At 36.2% G+C, this 18,184-nt stretch overlaps 1 protein-coding gene across 2 annotated transcripts in view; it reads right to left on the bottom strand.

Moving 5' to 3' along the window:
* Positions 1 to 18,184, bottom strand: part of DACH2 (dachshund family transcription factor 2) — a 288,158-nt gene that overhangs the window by 36,751 nt on the left and 233,223 nt on the right. For both annotated transcript variants that reach the window (XM_035323846.1, XM_035323847.1), the window contains exons 6-7: positions 15,963 to 16,098; positions 14,029 to 14,109 (exon numbers count right to left, since the gene is read on the bottom strand). In XM_035323846.1, the coding sequence (XP_035179737.1) occupies positions 14,029 to 14,109; positions 15,963 to 16,098 (217 nt within the window). The remainder of the gene's footprint in view (positions 1 to 14,028; positions 14,110 to 15,962; positions 16,099 to 18,184) is intronic.

The raw sequence follows: 18,184 nt of genomic DNA, 5'->3' as shown, positions 1-18,184 counted from the left end.
CAGTGTAAAACATGGCTAGAGAATGTAACTGAAGAATGATGGCATTTGTAGACTGGGGATGTGCAAATCCTAGAAAACAGCAGGTAGAGAAAACTGTGGGACAGAATTATATTTAAAGGGGAAATGTTTGAACTAGGTGAGAACACTAAAGAGATCACACTCAGAGTGTAAAATCCTGCTTTTGTCACTTAGTTCATACTGTGAACACGTCCAGGTTTTTCCTTCCAAAGGCAGAAGCAATGAGGAGGCTGTTCTTATGCTGTTTTTTCACAGCACTGTCCTATCAGGTGGCCGTAGCTTCTTGTAGCCTAGTCTGTTAACGTGGGGCCTGGGACAACTCTTCCCCTCACACTGCAGAAAACTCTAGGCTTTTTTTTTTTTTTTTTTTTTTCTTTTTTTGGTTAGAAATATCAAAACTTCTTTCCTTTGTCTTTACTTCAGGATTTTAATGACCAGATGAGAATGAGTGACTAAAAAACCTAACTTGAACATGAATCACACTGTAAATCCCTTTTTCCTTCCTATTTATTATATCTATTTTACAAGCAAGAAGAAAACCTTTTCTAGTCTCAAAGACTGTTTCTCAAGCTGAAGACAGTCTGTGCTATGCCAGCTCTCCACACTTTCAGCTTTTTAACACACCTCCAGCAAAACCAGAGAATCTAAGATACTATGTTACTGATATTACTGCAGCACAAACACGTCTCCTTTGCTGATAAAGCAGCTTACAAAGTGTAACCTGCTTTATCTGGAAGCCACCTTAAAAATAACAATGCCTCAATGCATGTGTAACAGTCACCAACACTGTCTGAGCTCTCTTTTCATGCTCCTGCCTTCTTGCCTTTCTGAGCGATCAGCTGCACCGCTTTCTGCCTTGTTTAGTAGAAACCTACAGATCTGTGATCATACGCTTGGTGGTCGGGATTTCAGCAGAATGCAAAAGTAAGCAAAAAGGCATTTAAGCACATATGTTTTTATGTGGAAAAAAAAAAAAAAAAAAGTTAAACTGTGAATGCGAGGCATCACCCTGTGACGAGGAGCTATAGTAGAAGCAAGTCCTGTCCACCTTAGCGTGTAGCTAAGCATCTCTGCGTGTAGCATCTCCGCGTGTAGCATCTCTGCAACCTCACGTGCAAGCACAAGGGGTACTGGATGAGCTGGGGTGCTCTCTGTTCTCTGGGGACTCCTACACTTGCAAAGTACAACTTTCCTCCAGATACCAGTCCGGAGCAACATACAGCTACGATTTGTTGCCTACTATATGCCTAGTGAACTATCAGGAACATTGCAAAATCCCCTCTTTGATGTTAATGTGTTCGAATAGCACTGTGAAGAATATGTTTAAAAAGCATATTTAAATTGTTTCTGTTTCTGAGCACCCTTAATGCTATGGGGTACTATTCCTTTCCAAACTTGCCAGACTTTGCTCAGCACACAATGATTTTACATATTTTTAAGCATGAATTACCTACACAGTCAGTCCTTCATTCCCATGAGATTTTCAGTCCAATTTCAAAATTCAAAGTTTAAGCCATAAACTTTTCCTGCATTTCCTTTTATCTTCAATAATTCCATATAAAAAATGTTTCTCCTGAATTTTTATCCTGTACTGACTGTAATTGCTTTGAGTATTTATAGAGAACTTTTATCAAAACACTTTAAAAAATGGAATATAGTTAAAAATAAAAATGCCTAACTGTATCCATAACTAACTCTTCATTTAGTTATATAGTTTTGATATTATCTCTATTACTTATTCTTCAAAGGAGAATAATAATTAGAAAAGTTCTGCAAATTTGCACTAATGAAGCAGAGAAATCTACTATGAATTTTATTAATTACCATGTAGGCAAATAAAATGTAAAAAAATGCAAACATACCTAGACCCTTCATTTTATGATTTTGATAGCAATTGATTTAAGATTACTTACAGGTTATCCCTAAGTCTTTATAAAAACTTGAGTTGGGAATAATAATTTTGCCACAAATTTGTATTTTCATCGACGAATTTATATTCCACAAACATTTAAAAATAGAAGTCAATTAAATATGCAGCAAAATTACATACTGAAAAATCAAATAGAGGACAGGGAGAATAAAAGGTGTATACAATTAGACAGTAGTACAGAGAGTAAAAAAAACCTGAAGAAATTTCATACCATACATTATGGCCACTGCTCAAACCAACGTAAGATTTAAGATATTCATTTGGTTCTGATGCACGGGCTCAGAAGCACTATTTTTTCCAAAATATGGATATGTTAATTGCATAGGAGTAACAAATGTTACTCAGTGTTGTGCTGTTTTTTTCAGAGCTCCCCCATGCTGCAGCAGATGAATGCTGGTCCAGCCCAAGCAGTATTCCAGGGTGTCTTAAGCTACTAGTAACCCTCCAACAGTCTCTCTTTTGATCCAGGACTGTTTGAATCAAGCACTGCAGACACACCTCTTATCCTCTAATATGTCTTCAGTGTCACAGCTGCCAAGATTAAAATGGCTGAGAGCAATAGGTGATTTTGTGTCACTGGGGAAATCCCGGCCTCTTTACACTGTCTTCTGTCCCATGGAGTGCGACACTGTCATCACAGGAGTTTAGCCATAAATATTTAAACTGGAGAGCAAAACATGGTTCATGGACTAAAACTAATTAATCATCAGTCCTAGAAACCAAGGTGCATTCAGTGGAGTTCAAAACCCACAACCGAAGTTAGAACAATGTGAGATCTTAGAGCAGGTGAGAACTATTGAATCTTAAGAGGAATGTGCAACAGTGCTAGGATTTGAGTGTGACCTACAGGATACAGAGATTAAGGAATCTATTAACCAAAAATTGGTGAGGTGTCATTCTAACTGTGAATCCACATCAATACCTCTTTCTGGTTTTTGATCTTTATCAATTGGCACTTGAAAGGAAACCCCAACTCCTTTTTGATTACATCTTTCTACCTTCCCCTACATCCAGCATCTCTTCTTACAGTTCTCTTGAAATCTCTCTAAATCCAGGGGAAAAAAAAGGATGCCGTTAAAAATCACCTTACTACAGTCTGTGTTAGCACCATTATATGAAATAATTGCGCTTTGGGAGATTCTAGACAGTCAATTAACCCCCAATTCACAACTCAAGTGGCAGAGTAGACACTCAATGAATAGAGGGTAGGGGTTCAATTCTCAATTAGGATGAATTTTTTTCCTTAATAGTTTAATCTTGTGGTCAATTAAATCTCCTAGTGTTGTATTAATTATTATATGAATTCTAGGCAGCTTCTAATTTAAAGGTTAGTCATGGTGTACTGTAACTGGACCAGAGTCCTGGACTTACATTTTTCAAAGCTAAAAGCCTGTTCTATCTTAAGGGGAAAAATATTCTCTTTTGTAAAAAAAAAGACAAGAAAATATCCATATACTGTGCTTTCCTAGTCTGGGGTAATTTAAACATCTCCGGTATTTCTATGCCAGAAATAAGATTGCAGTTATGTCTTACATCATTAGAAATAAATTTTCTGCTGCACCAAATATTCGTATCACTAGCGATATTAAAAAGTATTTCTAAGCAGACTTTTAAGAATTAATCTCAGCTCTGTTTGCTGAGCTTTTTTCCTATATTGTTTGGCATAGCTGCTTGGAATAGTAGCTCAGTTTTCCATCTGTTAGACATACAGAGACTATCGGTTTGTGAAGTACTGTCTCTTTTTGGTAGAATAAAGTCCTGGATTTCCTCGGGGAAGCAAAGGACATATGCTGATGCTCTATGGTTTCTGAGTTGCTGCAGAGATGAATTCTTCTTGGCCAGCTTTCTGTTGAGTAGGTGCTGGAATCATATAAAACAGCCACTTGCAAAAAAAAAGAAGTAAAATGGTGAGTTCCCCGGCCAAATTAGTGATCTTTTTTCAACTAATTATTTTTCGTGCTCAAAATGAAGACAGTTTGTCTTTGAAAAGACTGTCTATCATTAAAAAAGAAAACTATTGAAAAGTTTTTGAAACAACTATAACAGATGTCATACTAGTTGAAAGTACAATTAGAAAGCACAACACCGCAGAAATAAAACTTCAAACAAAAGCAGAAAGAGTTCTTTGTGCACATCAATAATTTAGACTGATTTAAGAACTGTTTTATAGATGCAAGTGGAGCTCTTTCTGCCTATATATAAATTGAATGTAGTCTTTATAGGCAAACAAAAAGGGGATACAATCCTTTTAAATTATTTTTAGGATAATTGTTTCCGCAACAAACATCATTATTTATCAGTTTTGAAAAGAAGCCAACTGCTAACATTTGAAATGCACAAATCTTGGCACACAACATAGAAAATGGTAATCTCACCCCTTTTCAAAACCAGTTTTGCTTTTTTTTTACACATTTGTCAAGTTCTTATCTCAAAGCCCGTGCAGTGTTACCTACTGCTATCAGAAATCATTGTATTTTATTTCTAATCACCTTCCCATAGCTAACTTGGTAACTCAGGAAAGGAAACATTTATTGCTACCAGATGCTGTTACTTTCCTGCTCACTTATATATTACTATAAATTGATTCAACAGCCTGGAAACAAGGTTTAATATTTATTATTTTGCATTCCTGTTTTCTTCTGTTATAGTCTTTCTTTTTAGATAAACAGTTCCATTTTAGTGATGCAAATGTTCTCAATTATGCTCCAGCTACCTATCAGCCAGGATATGTAAATATTAAACAATGCAGGGTCATCCAAAAAGACGTGAGATAGTCTGCATGCTAGAAGCAGGTTAGCTGTACTAGCAATCAGGCTCCCACCGAGGCATAGCCAATTTCTGATGTATTATTTCCTCCAGGAGCACACTGTGCTCAGCCAGGCTGCACTACCGCAGTTCTTTTGGTTGGGGTAACTTCTTTAGGGTACATGGTGCATGGTGGGTACTACCAATGAACCTGCTTCTCTGAGGGCTGAGATATAAAATGCCCAGATCACCTTCTTTGAGACACTTAAATCTTTATCTTTATTTATTTTTTTTAAAGGAAAGCTGGAATAGCCCGTGAAGGATGCTGTAGAGTCTGTTATGAACCTGATGATCTCTCTTTGTACATTTTTCTCTATCTTCATTTCCATCTGTAAACTTTATTAAGAAAGCAAGTTATCTATACTGTATTTGAAACTAACTGCATTGTTTTTCTGAGTTCTCATTCTCTCTGCATAAAACCCCTGTATACTAAAATGAGATTTTGATGGATAGTTTTGTATACAGAGGGATGAGTTCTTTCTTTTCAGATGAGAAGGAAGATATGGGAATAAATGACATTCCTTGAAGCTGTAAACTTTCTTAAGAGAAAATGGGAACAGATGGTCTTGTAGAGTCACGGAAGATGCCAGATCCTCAACAGCTTCCACCTATACCTTTGAACATCAGGACACAACTACACTCAAGTCGACCAGGATATGAAAGAGAAGGCCCCAACCCAGCTACATCGCTGCTCCTGCAGTGCACAGACACTGCATGCTGCCCTTGCAGAGAACACTGACATGAAGAAATCTAGAAAAAATACAGATGTCAAACCTAAAGACTTCAGTTATCTATCACCAACATTTGTTAGCCCACATGTCTACACAGGTTAGCTCTCACTACTGAAAAATGAACAAACAAACAAACAAAAACACAAAAGCCACTGTTAATTTAGCTACAACTGTTACAGAATAATAATCGTGCTTTTCAGATACTGGGGACCATTTAACTGCAGCTTTTTCTGGGATTGATGATACATGAGCTGCTAGTTCTGCAAGATTAAAATTCCAGCCTGATTTGTATTATACTTAATATATGCTATACAGGTGGTGACACTTACAAAATATGAATCCTAAAATAGGGTGCTGAAAAATTATCTTGTATATGAGATAATTCTTATTACAAATAAGACCATAACCTAGAAGTGCCCAACTTATTTTCTGCTGAGATTTCAATGTGTGTATACAGAGATTAGTAACTAATTAGTTCCTGAAACAATAAAACTTTCTCAGTAATTCACTGAATAGTTTTTGAATATTGGTGGATTTATTTTATTTTTTATTTTTTTAGTATCAAGAAGCTTTGTACAAAGAAATAAAGGAATTAAAGCACTATAGGATTATTATTATTGTTCTTATTACTGTTTTTGTGTTTTAATTTTGCAATAACATTACACTTTCCTTAAAATATGCCAGCTTAAAGAAAAATCAGTGAAAATACACTTTTTTAATAGAGTAATTTCACAGTTCTCCTTTCCATCTAAATCTCTTCTGCCTGTAATGCCCTAGGCTAAGTAACAATAATGTCAAAAGTCAAACAGCAATTCTGGTGACTCCTCCTTTAATATGTGAATTTTGCCATGCTTTTGCCTGGAGGGCACCTTCATTGCAAACCCTTTCTAGATTTTAAGATGAACAAAAAACAACAGAACAATAATAAATACACTCCAATCTCCTAATTGACAGCAATTATATGTCTCCAAAGGTTACAGGTGTATAGTTTACACGTTATTTTCTGAGCAATCCCTATTTTCTGACCTCTGTGAATACATGTGTACGCACACGTATTCTGTTTTCTGCTCCAGCTCAGCCAGCCACCAGGGATGCTCCTTCCTCCAACATACCCTACATCAAAAAGGCATCTTCAACCACACCAGAAGAGGCACTCCACTGAACTGTCATTAAAAATCTTACAGCCATACATCCTTCCACTGACAGCCCTCACACAAATAAGACATGGGATATGTAAGCAAATTCACACAAGCCAGATTGAGCTATCAAAATATTGCAGTCCAGGTGATGGCTAAAATAGACAGATTCAAAACTACACAATGTTTTATAGATTAGAACATCTCAAAATACAACTGGAAGCAGAATTTTATTTATTAAACTACTTGTATATCCTATCATATTCTATAAACTAGAAGAAAAATCTGCTTTGGAAACTACTGTCACTCTGACTACAAAATAAAAAAAGAAAATAAATCAGTTGGTATTTTCTGAGCAACATGCAATGGCCCAGCAAGGAGTATACCTGGGGATTCTGCTATTGGAATATTCACTGCCTTTTTAGCTTAGCACCCATTTGCTTTGAATTTCAAACTTCTAACAGATTAAAAAAAAAAAAAAAAAAAGTATAAATGAGTCTGTGTACTCGCAACCAAACTTTTGGGGAAAATTATGTATTTTAACATATTTATTGACAGGACAAAGTATTACAAATATGTCACAAATTAACAAAATTCTAATATGACTTAGGAATCCAACTCTCAGTTTCAAACATGACTGAGATACGGAGGGGCTGATTTTTAACAGATATTCAGGCAAAATACAGTTACAGAGATAAGAGTGATGTTTCAAACTCCTAGAAGTCTGGTCCATCTAGCAGAAGATACAAAGGCTGGTCTAATACGGGGCACAGGTGTATCAATGAAGCATTAATGAGATACTTAAAAACACCAACAGCCAATCTCACAGCTGCCTTTAGTGTGCTAAATTTATTCCCAAGATGTTTCTGTCAAACTTAACACGGATCCTATTATATCAATTGCCTATGATGGTGGTGGTCCACTCTCTCAGGTGTACTGCTTCATTTCCAAAGCAGATAATATGAAAAAAGCTTCCAACAGAAGTCTGCTGATGCTATAAAGGCTGGATTTGCTCTCAACAGCAGGAGCACACATTGCTGTCATAATGCAGAATGGATTTGGTCCTCTCTGTTTTTGACTGAAACAAAGGCTCTGGAGCCAGGACCATGGCTGTGACTGCATCACTCAGTATTTCAACCAAATAGAACCTATCTCTATGGCTAACATGGCAAACTGTAAAACTTAGCTCATTATCAGTAACCCTTAGAAATTAAACCTATTTTTTATACAGTGCAGTTTCTATGAGTATCTTGAAGCTTGTCCTCAGACACAAATATTGCAAATCTGTCACAATAAACAGTAATTTTTGTTATTAATTTAAATTTGTATCAGTTTGTATCACTTACTTTGGCTTAAATCAAATGCATGAAACATGCCAAAATCTTCTTTTTTTTTATAACAGAAACCTGTACTGAAAGCAGCAATTGCTGGCTTCTAAGCAGTTTCCTAGTGAACAAGTGTTTGATCACACAGTCTTTGTTGTCCTTGCTAGAAATGACATGTTTTTCAGTAATGTGTACTGTTTGTGCAAGTGAAAATTTCAAGCAGTGACAGTCTAAGACTACTTACTGGATGAATTCACACTGAGAAGAACCTATTCCTTCCCTACATGTACACATGGTTACACACTTGGGCACACAAATGCACAAACACAATTTCTCAGGAGCAGGTTTGGTACCTATGGCAGGGTGAGAGCACAGGCAGGTGGAGGCTGAGCCTACTTCAGTACATTCCCACAGATCTCAAGGATCTCTGTAACGTAAGAAAACCTCTCAGCAATCTTTCAGGATGCATATTTTTTTTATCTTACTGCTCTTAATGAGGACTGAAGGCAAACTTATTAAATAACTAATGTCAATTAAGAATGTCATCAACTGCAGTTTTCAGGTTAATGACTTTGCATCAGAGGTATTATGAGCCAGAGAATTCAAAGGGTCAGTTTTAATGTGAGCGTTAACTCTAAGGAAAAGATTACTGGGCCCAATCCAAAAGCCACTAGGTGCCATTCAGCAATTCCACCCCCCCCCCCCATCCCCCTTCCACTTTTATGCCTTTCAAATCTGCTATAGGTCAGTAAGATGGACCTACTGAAAACTCAATTCACAGCATTCAAGGAAAAGTGGAAGTGGTAAACCCTGACTTTGGAGAGAAGCAACCTTTAGCAAACTTTCAAGACCAGTTTAGATGAGGCCCTGGGGAACCTGATCTAGTGGGTGCTGGAACTAGATGATCTTTAAAGTCCCTTCCAACCCAAGCCATTCTATGACTCAATGAAATACCACATATCTGTCTCGTTTCATTCTTATTTATCCATTTTATGACATGACCTTATACAAATTGCTAAAAAAAAATTTGGTCCAAAAGCCATCCGAGTAAAGAGAATTTCGTATTTCAGCATATTTACCTAGGCTCATCACAGTGTTTAGACAGCAATATACTAAAGCCATAGAAATTTAATAAATAAGACATATTAATAAATTATATATCAATGTAAGAAACTGTCTTCATCTGTATGCCAAGATAATTACAAAACAGGTATTTTACTCCAGATAAATGGCATTGTTAACTTGATTTTGATAATGAAGTAAATTTATTTACTTACAACAACCACTATAAACTTAATGTAAAAGATGTGACCTTGGAATATTTCATTAAAGTCTCTTCCAAAACTAATTGTCCTTGTATTTATAAATGTCTTAGCAATGGTTAAATGCACAGTCATAATGACACACGTCTATACACTGTAGAAATTAGAACTCTTATTTTCTATTCACATATATTGTGAATCTAAGTGTTAAGAGTTTGCCTCAGTTTCATGGTTTGAGGTTTTTTGTTTGTTTGCTTGGATTGATTGACTCGTGAAAGATCACATCTACTCTTAGGCCACCATTTTATCAGTTGTCAGTTCACTTGCAGGTTAAATTTAACAACAACAAAAACTTGTGGAAAAAGCCTTCACACAGAATACAGCACTGTGTTTGTTATCCCTCAGTATTCTCAGACGACAGAAAATATAAAAATATCTCTGAATTTTCTAGTGAATGTTTGTGCCATGCAAGTCACTTGAGATTTTTGGAAAAAGAAAACCTTGCAGCCTTTAAATCCATGTATTACTGCATCCACTGCTTGTGAAACAACTCCTGGGGCTCTAAATTAATCACACTTAGATATCAAAAGGACCATGAATTCACTTCCAATTTCAGACATTTTTCATGTATCTCAAGAGGAGGTTCATGAGAATGATCCTAAGGAAAACTGCTTATTTGTCATTATACCTTTACCATGTGAGTACTGATATGTCAAAGAAATAGCATGGTGAACATCTGAAGTGTTGGCACCTCTCATAGACTTTCTACAGATGATGCATGTTACAGCTTTGTACTCTTAGTTCCTGTTTTTATTCCTTGCACTCTCCATCTGGATGCTTTCAGATTAATTGTTGGAGAAGTCCTCTCTCTGGAGGACATCCCCCACCACTGGGGGCCTGTTGCTGTTTCAGGTGTTCTGCACCTGCTCTTTCTCCGCCCCTCGCATCATGAGTAACCCAGTCCTTTGGCAATGATTCATTTAAAGGGCATAAAATCTCTTTTCTGCCAAAGAGATACAATAAATATAGTTATGCTTTCATTACCATAGTCTCTGGCCATCTGAAAATACTTCACTTAGCTGACAGAAATGATGCAAAATTCCCATTTCCTTGAACTAATAAATGGAAAGGTGGCCTTCAATAAAATGAAAAGGGATAGCTGACAGATGCAGGTTTGGAGACTACTGTCTACTGTAAACATGAGACACAGGCACTGGGTCCAGAGTTGTGCTCTGAGAATGCATATGACTGGGCTAAAGGAGGTAGCATCGCCACTGAGCAGCTCTGGGAGATTCAGAGGAAACCATTTTCTCAACAAATACAGTCCTCATTTCTACTCAAAGAGTACCTGAACTAAGCCTGAAGAAACTGGTCATTTATGAAATTTTCCCACAAATTCTTACTCTGGTTCAGTTAAGGTGAGGTGCAGCTCCAGCTCCCCAGACGTCCATGTGAAGGCCCCATGAAAGCATGTCATGGTTCCCCAGAGGCCCTTGTGTCCTGCTTGCCTCCTGCTAAACTCACGCCAGGGCTGGCATATGCCCACATCTCACAGGGGTCAGGGCATGCCACTGGCCCAGGAGGTACAATGATCGCACAGCCTGGCAGTATATACCATTCCAGACAGGAATAATGACCAGGACTATTAGCTGGGGGAGCTATTGTTCGAAATAGTAGGCTCTGGCCAAACTCTGTTCCCACTGAAGACATCACAATCCCTCCTATTGACTTCACTATGGAAAGAGTTATGCTAGTGTCTTTTATTATTTCATCCTATATGAGGAGTTTGAAATATTTTTTGCCATACAGTCACATGGAATAATTGTACCTGCAATTAAATCCCACTGGCAGGTATGGCTAAAGACTTTTCTGGCTCGTTTAGCCTTTCTAATGTCAGATTTCATATGTGTATTTCCATAAAGCCTATGTCTAACAAAATCCCTTCCCATACAATAGAGATTTTTTTCCATGCTAAATACCGAAGCAGGCAAATTTAAAATTTTAGTTACCATGCATTTGTGCAGCTAAAATGTTACTCTTTAAAAACAGAAATTGCAGGTAAGCACAAGCAGAAAGAACTTGTATTTAAGTCTCTGTGAACATTTGGGGCTATGTTTCGTGGGGGATTTTCTAACTCTGTTTCCTTTCATTAGCAATTTTAAAATAAAGTACACATTACGTTTCATATGGTTTTCACTCACACCCTGACACGGATGCACAGGCAGAATGCTGGTGCACCATACTGGTCAAAGATGTTTGTCCAGAATATAATAGTATAAAATATTTTGTATAAAATATAAAACGGCTGACCTATAAAGATGTTTGATTTAGTTGTCTTCTAATATTGAGCCTGACTGTACTTCCTAAAAAGATGATGAAAGGATGTGGAGTAATTGAGATTTAATGGCATTGCTCCTTCAACAAGCTTAAATGTATGGTCTGTAACCAGCCTCTAACCCCTCTGCACTGAGACAGCCATTAATTCTGTAATTTTGTCCCTTCAACATATGCAAACATCTCAGTATAACTGGAATAACTTCATATTAACTGTCTTTTTTTGGAAAAACCATTAAGTTATATGCTTTTCGACACTGATTATCGTGAAATTACTTTGATGAGAACAAACTGACGAATTTTTGTATGATGCTGAGGTCACTTTTAATGGGAGATGGAAAACAAAACGGTGTGTCCTGAGGTCACAGTATTTGCTTACTATAATTACAGTAAGTTTTATTGTTCTTCATGCTACACTTTCACATGAGTGGTACTGCTGCAAAATTTTAGTTAATTAATTTTCATTTGTTGCTACCTTAATTGTTACAGAGTGTTCAGATATGTAAAGATATAACAAGATGTGTAACAAAAACATGCTCAATATACGCCTTCAATAATTTCTTTGTTGTTTGAAAACTTCCAACTTACAGCAAAGCTGGCATTTTATGTCCTGCAGAGCTATAAATCATTTTTAAAATCATGATGATATTACTCAAAGCAGATGTGAAAACATATGTTTGCCATGGTTGTATAAACCGCTTACTTGTCATACTTAATAAATGTTGATACTTTTATTTTAACTACATTCCTTCTTAGTAACTTTGAAAATCTTTTCCATGGTAAATATATTTTGCCTTAGTAAAAGTAATGGCAGGTTTTAAAAACAAAGCTTGTTCTGTATACAGATTATATGGATATTTTCTGCTGAGTAACCCAGCATACATCACACTCTTCAGTGACTGTCCACATCTGAATATGAAAATTGTTCAACATATTTGAGGTGCAACAAAGCCCAAAATAATTATACAGAGGAGAATACTAGTACTATTAGGAACAAAGAATGCATTTTGGACTGATAAAAATCACAGAAGAATAATAACAACTTGTATGGGGTGACAGGCTATGGATTTTCAGAAGCAGAATACTGACTGTATCTTACTGGCGCAGTCCATCATTACAGAGTGCTTGCATCCTATAAACCAGAGGCTCCTAAAGGAGCTGAAATATACATCTATCTCACTGCTTAATGTGAACTCAGCTTGAAATTGTTGGATATACACTGTAGATGGATATATGCTGTTGATGCTTTTAAAATTTCAGCATCTGTCCCACGATAATGCAGTCATAAGATGCCCAATAAGATGGTCATCCTTTTCGTGAATATGCCAAAATAATTTTTTAGAACTCTGGAACCTCAGTGCACTTGAAGCCTTCAAATTCTTTTTTGGAGTAGCTCATACAATTGTTTATAGTTATAGTAAATTGCATTTAAATTTGCTTAGAAAATAAACACAGAGTGCAATCATTTACATAGGCCTAAGGATTTGAGTTTGTCTGATTTTATTAGATGATCTAAAATTTCCTTGGCCAAAATAAAAAACCGTTTGCATTTTCATTTATGATAAAATCTTCCTGTTTTCAGTAGACTTATAAGTACATTTAGTTTATGTTGTCTCCTCTTTTGGACACTTTATTCTCTTACTTTTCCTTCCCATCTCTTGCCTTAAAATCTTAGTAACTTCCTTGGTATATGCTTTTGAAGCATATTTTCTAGTATTCACCTCACTCTTACCTTCATCTTTCTTTCAGTTCTTCAGCTACATGTCATCTTGTTTTTGCAGACACTCAGTTTGTATGGTGCTCTCTGTATGTACTGCCAGAATAAACTTTGTCTACTAATATGATTAATTTATTTTTTGGTATTTCCAAGGAAACAAAATGCCTTCCTCCTCTACATGTAGCTGCAGATGCCACATCTCTGTCTGTGACTGTGACACCTCCCCAGGGCTTACCTGCATACACCAACATACTCATTTTCACCAGCTCCCAACAATCACTGCAAGGAGAAATGAGCAGAGGAGGCACTTCCCTGTCTACCAGACCAACTCTATAGGTTAAGCTTCACCTCTCCCTTTGCTGCCTCTCACTTGTGAGCTGATGCAATATTATGAGATGTGAAAAATGTCTAATATTTCCCTCAACTATGTACCAGCATTAGAGTAGCCTGCACACACATCCACTGGAGGAAAAGAAACAACTCTGTGTGACTAATCAAATAGTTGCTAGGGACTTCATAAATAATTGAGTCAAAAGACCAGCAAGGTATTACTCCCATATGGTATAAATAGAGGGAAGCGAAGATATAATTGTTAACACTTCCTAAGAAGAATGTGATCTAAATTCACCGGATACGTTATTCATTGCAATTAGGCATGTAGTTTTCTTAGACTTATGGTATTATGCCATTGCATATGCAGAATACTAGAGAAAGGAATACAACATGTAACTGTAATTAAATGTCTGAGATGAGAAACAGTTCAATTTTACCTTTCTCCTTTTGCATTTTTTTTAGGCTCGTCCCGGTTTCTTGATCAATGAGTTCTCCTTCCCTGCTGTTGGTCAACATAGCTAAAAAAAATCAGAATGCACAGCTATATAACACTGTCAGTAAAGAAATGTCAGAAAATAGAAAAATATTAAATTATACCTTTTTGTCAATAGTTTGATATTTCAACATTTATTTATACTGTATAATTTTGAAAGCAACTGACCATTTGTACTGTCCATAAATCACCTAATTCAGCAGTTAGAGCCAAATAAGTAGCAAATGCAAATTTGCTCAAGTTGATTTAAAAAAGATACCAGGACGGAACTAAAATTATTACTGTGAGGAATCTTATTTCTTATAAAAAGTTCAAATTAACAATTTAGAAAAGTACTTCTCAGAAATAATTGTGGGGAAAAATGCATTTAGTAAAACAAAGGATTTAGGTTTTAGCAAGTATCTATAAAGCACCAAGCTTAATAAAGAAATGCAGATACAGAGATAGTAACCCACAGATGAATCTAAAAAGAAAAAAAAAAACATACTCCATGGTGCTAAAAATTTCTTCAGTTAAAATTTTCAAAATCAAAGAGACATTAAGTTTATGATTTCAGGACTGCTTGTTTTCTTTGTTCTTATTTGATTAAAAAAATCATTTTCTGCAATTACAGAATCTACAGTCATTCCAGTGAGGAGACTTGTTAAAAATTTGCAAAAATTGTAAGAGTAAAAAAAGCCACATATTTATATGCAGTATATGTACATATCTCTGTAACAATAAGCATTTGACTTCAATATAGAGAAATGTGTGGTTCAACATAAATAAAATCTTTCTTTAAAAAAAAATTTTAGCATTATTTCTGGGGCTCAGAGGATTGCAGTATGTGCTGCTACTTTTAATATAGCAAGTTACAGTAGCTTTCAAAAGCTACAATAAGGTAAAAAAGTCATTTTTTCATTGTTGCTAAGGGAATTTACATTTCTAGTCCTGTGTATTTCTAGCCCTATTTTAAATATATGAGAGCTGAAGGGAATCTACTTTCTAGTCCTAGCCCTGGGTATGCATATGTTAAGGAAAATAGCTCAGTTTCTATTCACTAGTTTTTGTGTATTGCCAACTGTGCTATGTAGTGCACTGGTGCTGTATCATGGACCACAGTTAAAATTCCCAAATCCCAGCAAGCAGCTGAGTAGTTATTTGATGGGAGAGAAGACTACAATGACTTCCACGAGCAGCACTGTTTTTGCAGTTTAAATCTAGCTCAGCAATGCCTGCATGGGCAACAGTCACTGTGAAGACAACAGTGTTGACATACACTGACATGAAAAGATGTTAATTGACTTGCCCTAGATCCCTCCTGGAAGCACCAAGAATATGATCCAAACTTCCTCCAACCCAAATTTGCATTTTAAACACAAGATCAATAGTGCACAGACTGTGAAAACTGTTGTTGAGAGACCAAAAAAAATCAAAAAGCTCTCACCTTCATTACAATGAGGAAACATCTGGGCAAGAGGAGGTTTTTGGAGTGGAAAACTCATTGTATAATCTGAGACTTTTCTGACATACATTCAAATTAAAACATTTCTTGTTCTTTTTCAACTCCAGGTGCTTTCAGAGGCACTTTCTCATGCCAGCATGCAAGATTTAGTCAGTCATACCATAGAACGGGCAATATCTTCTGTGCATAGATGGATGCAGGCACAGAACGAGTCTGAGGGGCTGGTCTCTGCATAGTGATGGGCCTAATTAAACAAACTGTAGCAATAAATTTTCTGGCTATTGGGGGGGGGGGAGTGTTTGGTTGGTCCTTTGTTTTTTTAATAAAGCAAGGTCTTTCCTGAGATTCCCAGTAAATAAATATTTGCTTCAAAAACCTGATAAAATTTTTAAGGTCAGTTGTTGTCATGGGGTGTGAGGCTGCAAAGCACTAACCGATTCTGTCTGGGGTGTTGTCCAGCTGGGAGGGTGAGCTGGACACGCTGCTGCTCTGATGGGAGGAAGCGTGGCTCCCAGGCCGCTGACTGTCTTCTAGAGACGGAGCTGGAGAGGGGCTGTCTTGAATCCTTTCCTTGAAACAGAAATAAGACAAGGTCTGTGCAATTTAATTAATGAGCATCAGTGAAGTTCAATCAGAAAATGAAAGTGGGTAAAATAGAAATAAAAATAGTCTTTCCAAGATAAACAGTGAACAGAATTCACATCAAAAGGGTGGTACAGCCTTCTATACTCAAAAGCAGTAGAGTCTTCTACCTGTAATGCATCTAGGCACAGTTTTTCATCTTTAGTGTCACGACACAGCACTTAACACCTTTTTTTTTTTTCCTTGATATTTTCTAACTTTTTCACACACAGGAATATAAAGCATGTTTTTACATGCAGCTTGTAGAAACTAATTTTTATCTACAGATATTAAAATCGGCATGTATGAGTTACAGTTCAAATAAATAACTCAGATCTGCACTAACTGGCACAAAACACCATCAAAAACACCTCCCAAGAAAAACTACTACTGTGCCTGAAAGATTAAATCATCTTCTCAGGGTAGCACACAGACCAATTTTAAAAGTTGTGGTACTGGTAAGACAAATTCACTTTTGGATGGAAAGCATCACTGGCTAACAAAAATAAGTCTGTGCTTGCAAATTCTTATGTGCATATTTGCACACAAAATTCTGAGATTAACTTCTAATTTAAATATACCTAGTACTTTAGGGAAAGGAGAAAAACGAGGTAAGAAAATTGTCAAATTTAGCAAAATTAAATTCTTCAGCTCTGTGTATCTAAACTTGCAAATTGCCTGGAGATATGGAATTTCCACCAGGAAAAATCTTTATTAACAGGTTAGACAAGCAATAATTCATCTTGTCTTGAGAACTTGAGAAATGTGATTGATTATATGATCACTTGAGATCCTTTCCAACCCAGTGATTCCTCATGCATTATTCTTTCTGAATTGATTCAAAATTCTAGTCCCCTTCATTCCTGTTCCCAGGACCAAGAAAAAAAAATGAGAATTTTCTAAAAGGGGCAGATCATGACCTGAGATGTTCTAGGTACTCTTATTTTAAAATCTCTATGTTTTAAATCCTCTGCTACAGCTAATAAAATCCTTAAAGGTATAGTTCCACTGGAGAGACAGTAATAAGTAGATGTTTAATTTACAGAAGTCCAGAAACTGCATCTTTGCAGTTGCCCTCATCTCCTCATCTATGGCAGTCAGCTGTTCCCTGTAGAAACCTGTGGAAACACAGGACTGGAATATTCCCCCCTCATCCCCCCCCCCCCCCCCCCCCTTTTTTTTTTTAAGGCAGATCCTTTGCCTCCACCTCATTAAAAATCACAACTACAGGGTAATCTGGAGAAGTTGTCTCAAAGGAATCTTGAAAATTTTCTTCCTTCTAACCTACTCTCAAAAGATTTTTCATTAAGAAGTATGTGTTCTGGCTACTTGGTGGCAATTTTCCATGTGTTTTTGAAAATAAGCTCAACAGCATCCAAATTTTTACTGCAGTTTTTGCTAGACAATGATAAATCAATAATATCACTTGAGGAACAGAACACTAGATTCTAATAGTTTATCCATTATAAATAGCTAGCAAAATAGCTTCTGCTAATAACCTATCTAAGAAATTCATTAATAACAGTTGCAGTAAGATCAACGTTTTAAGAATATCCTGTTACCCATTAAAGCCATCTCTCTAAAACACACCCATCTTCATATTTACAGACTCATTTGAGAACGATGCGAAGGGAATATGTGAACGGATCCTCCTAATAGCAAGGGGTTGTATTTGTCTATTCCAATCACACCAGCCAAAAACGTAGCATTGAATGTGTCTTTATTGTACATTAAATAACAACTGAGCCTCAAAATCACATAACAGATATGTATCTATTACATAGCTGTTAATCCTCAATGGATTCTTCAATTATCTGTTATTTAATGAACACACAATAACTAATAAATCTTACAGGAAGACTTTTAAATGCAGTGTTTTTTTAATGCTAATTAAAAAATGTAAGTTTTAAAAAATTAATCTACTATGTTGAGCAGAAGATCTTGAAGTTTTTAAAAATGAATGATTTAAAATAAATTCTCAAATTATGGGAAAAAATAAAAAGAAAAAACAACAACAACAACAACAAAACTTTAA

The sequence above is a fragment of the Oxyura jamaicensis genome, chromosome 4 (genome assembly GCF_011077185.1).
Source record: "Oxyura jamaicensis isolate SHBP4307 breed ruddy duck chromosome 4, BPBGC_Ojam_1.0, whole genome shotgun sequence".
In the NCBI taxonomy this organism is placed as follows: Eukaryota; Metazoa; Chordata; class Aves; order Anseriformes; family Anatidae; genus Oxyura; species Oxyura jamaicensis.
The sequence above is the reverse complement of the archived record's forward strand: the minus strand, read 5'-3'. Positions and strand labels throughout refer to the sequence as shown.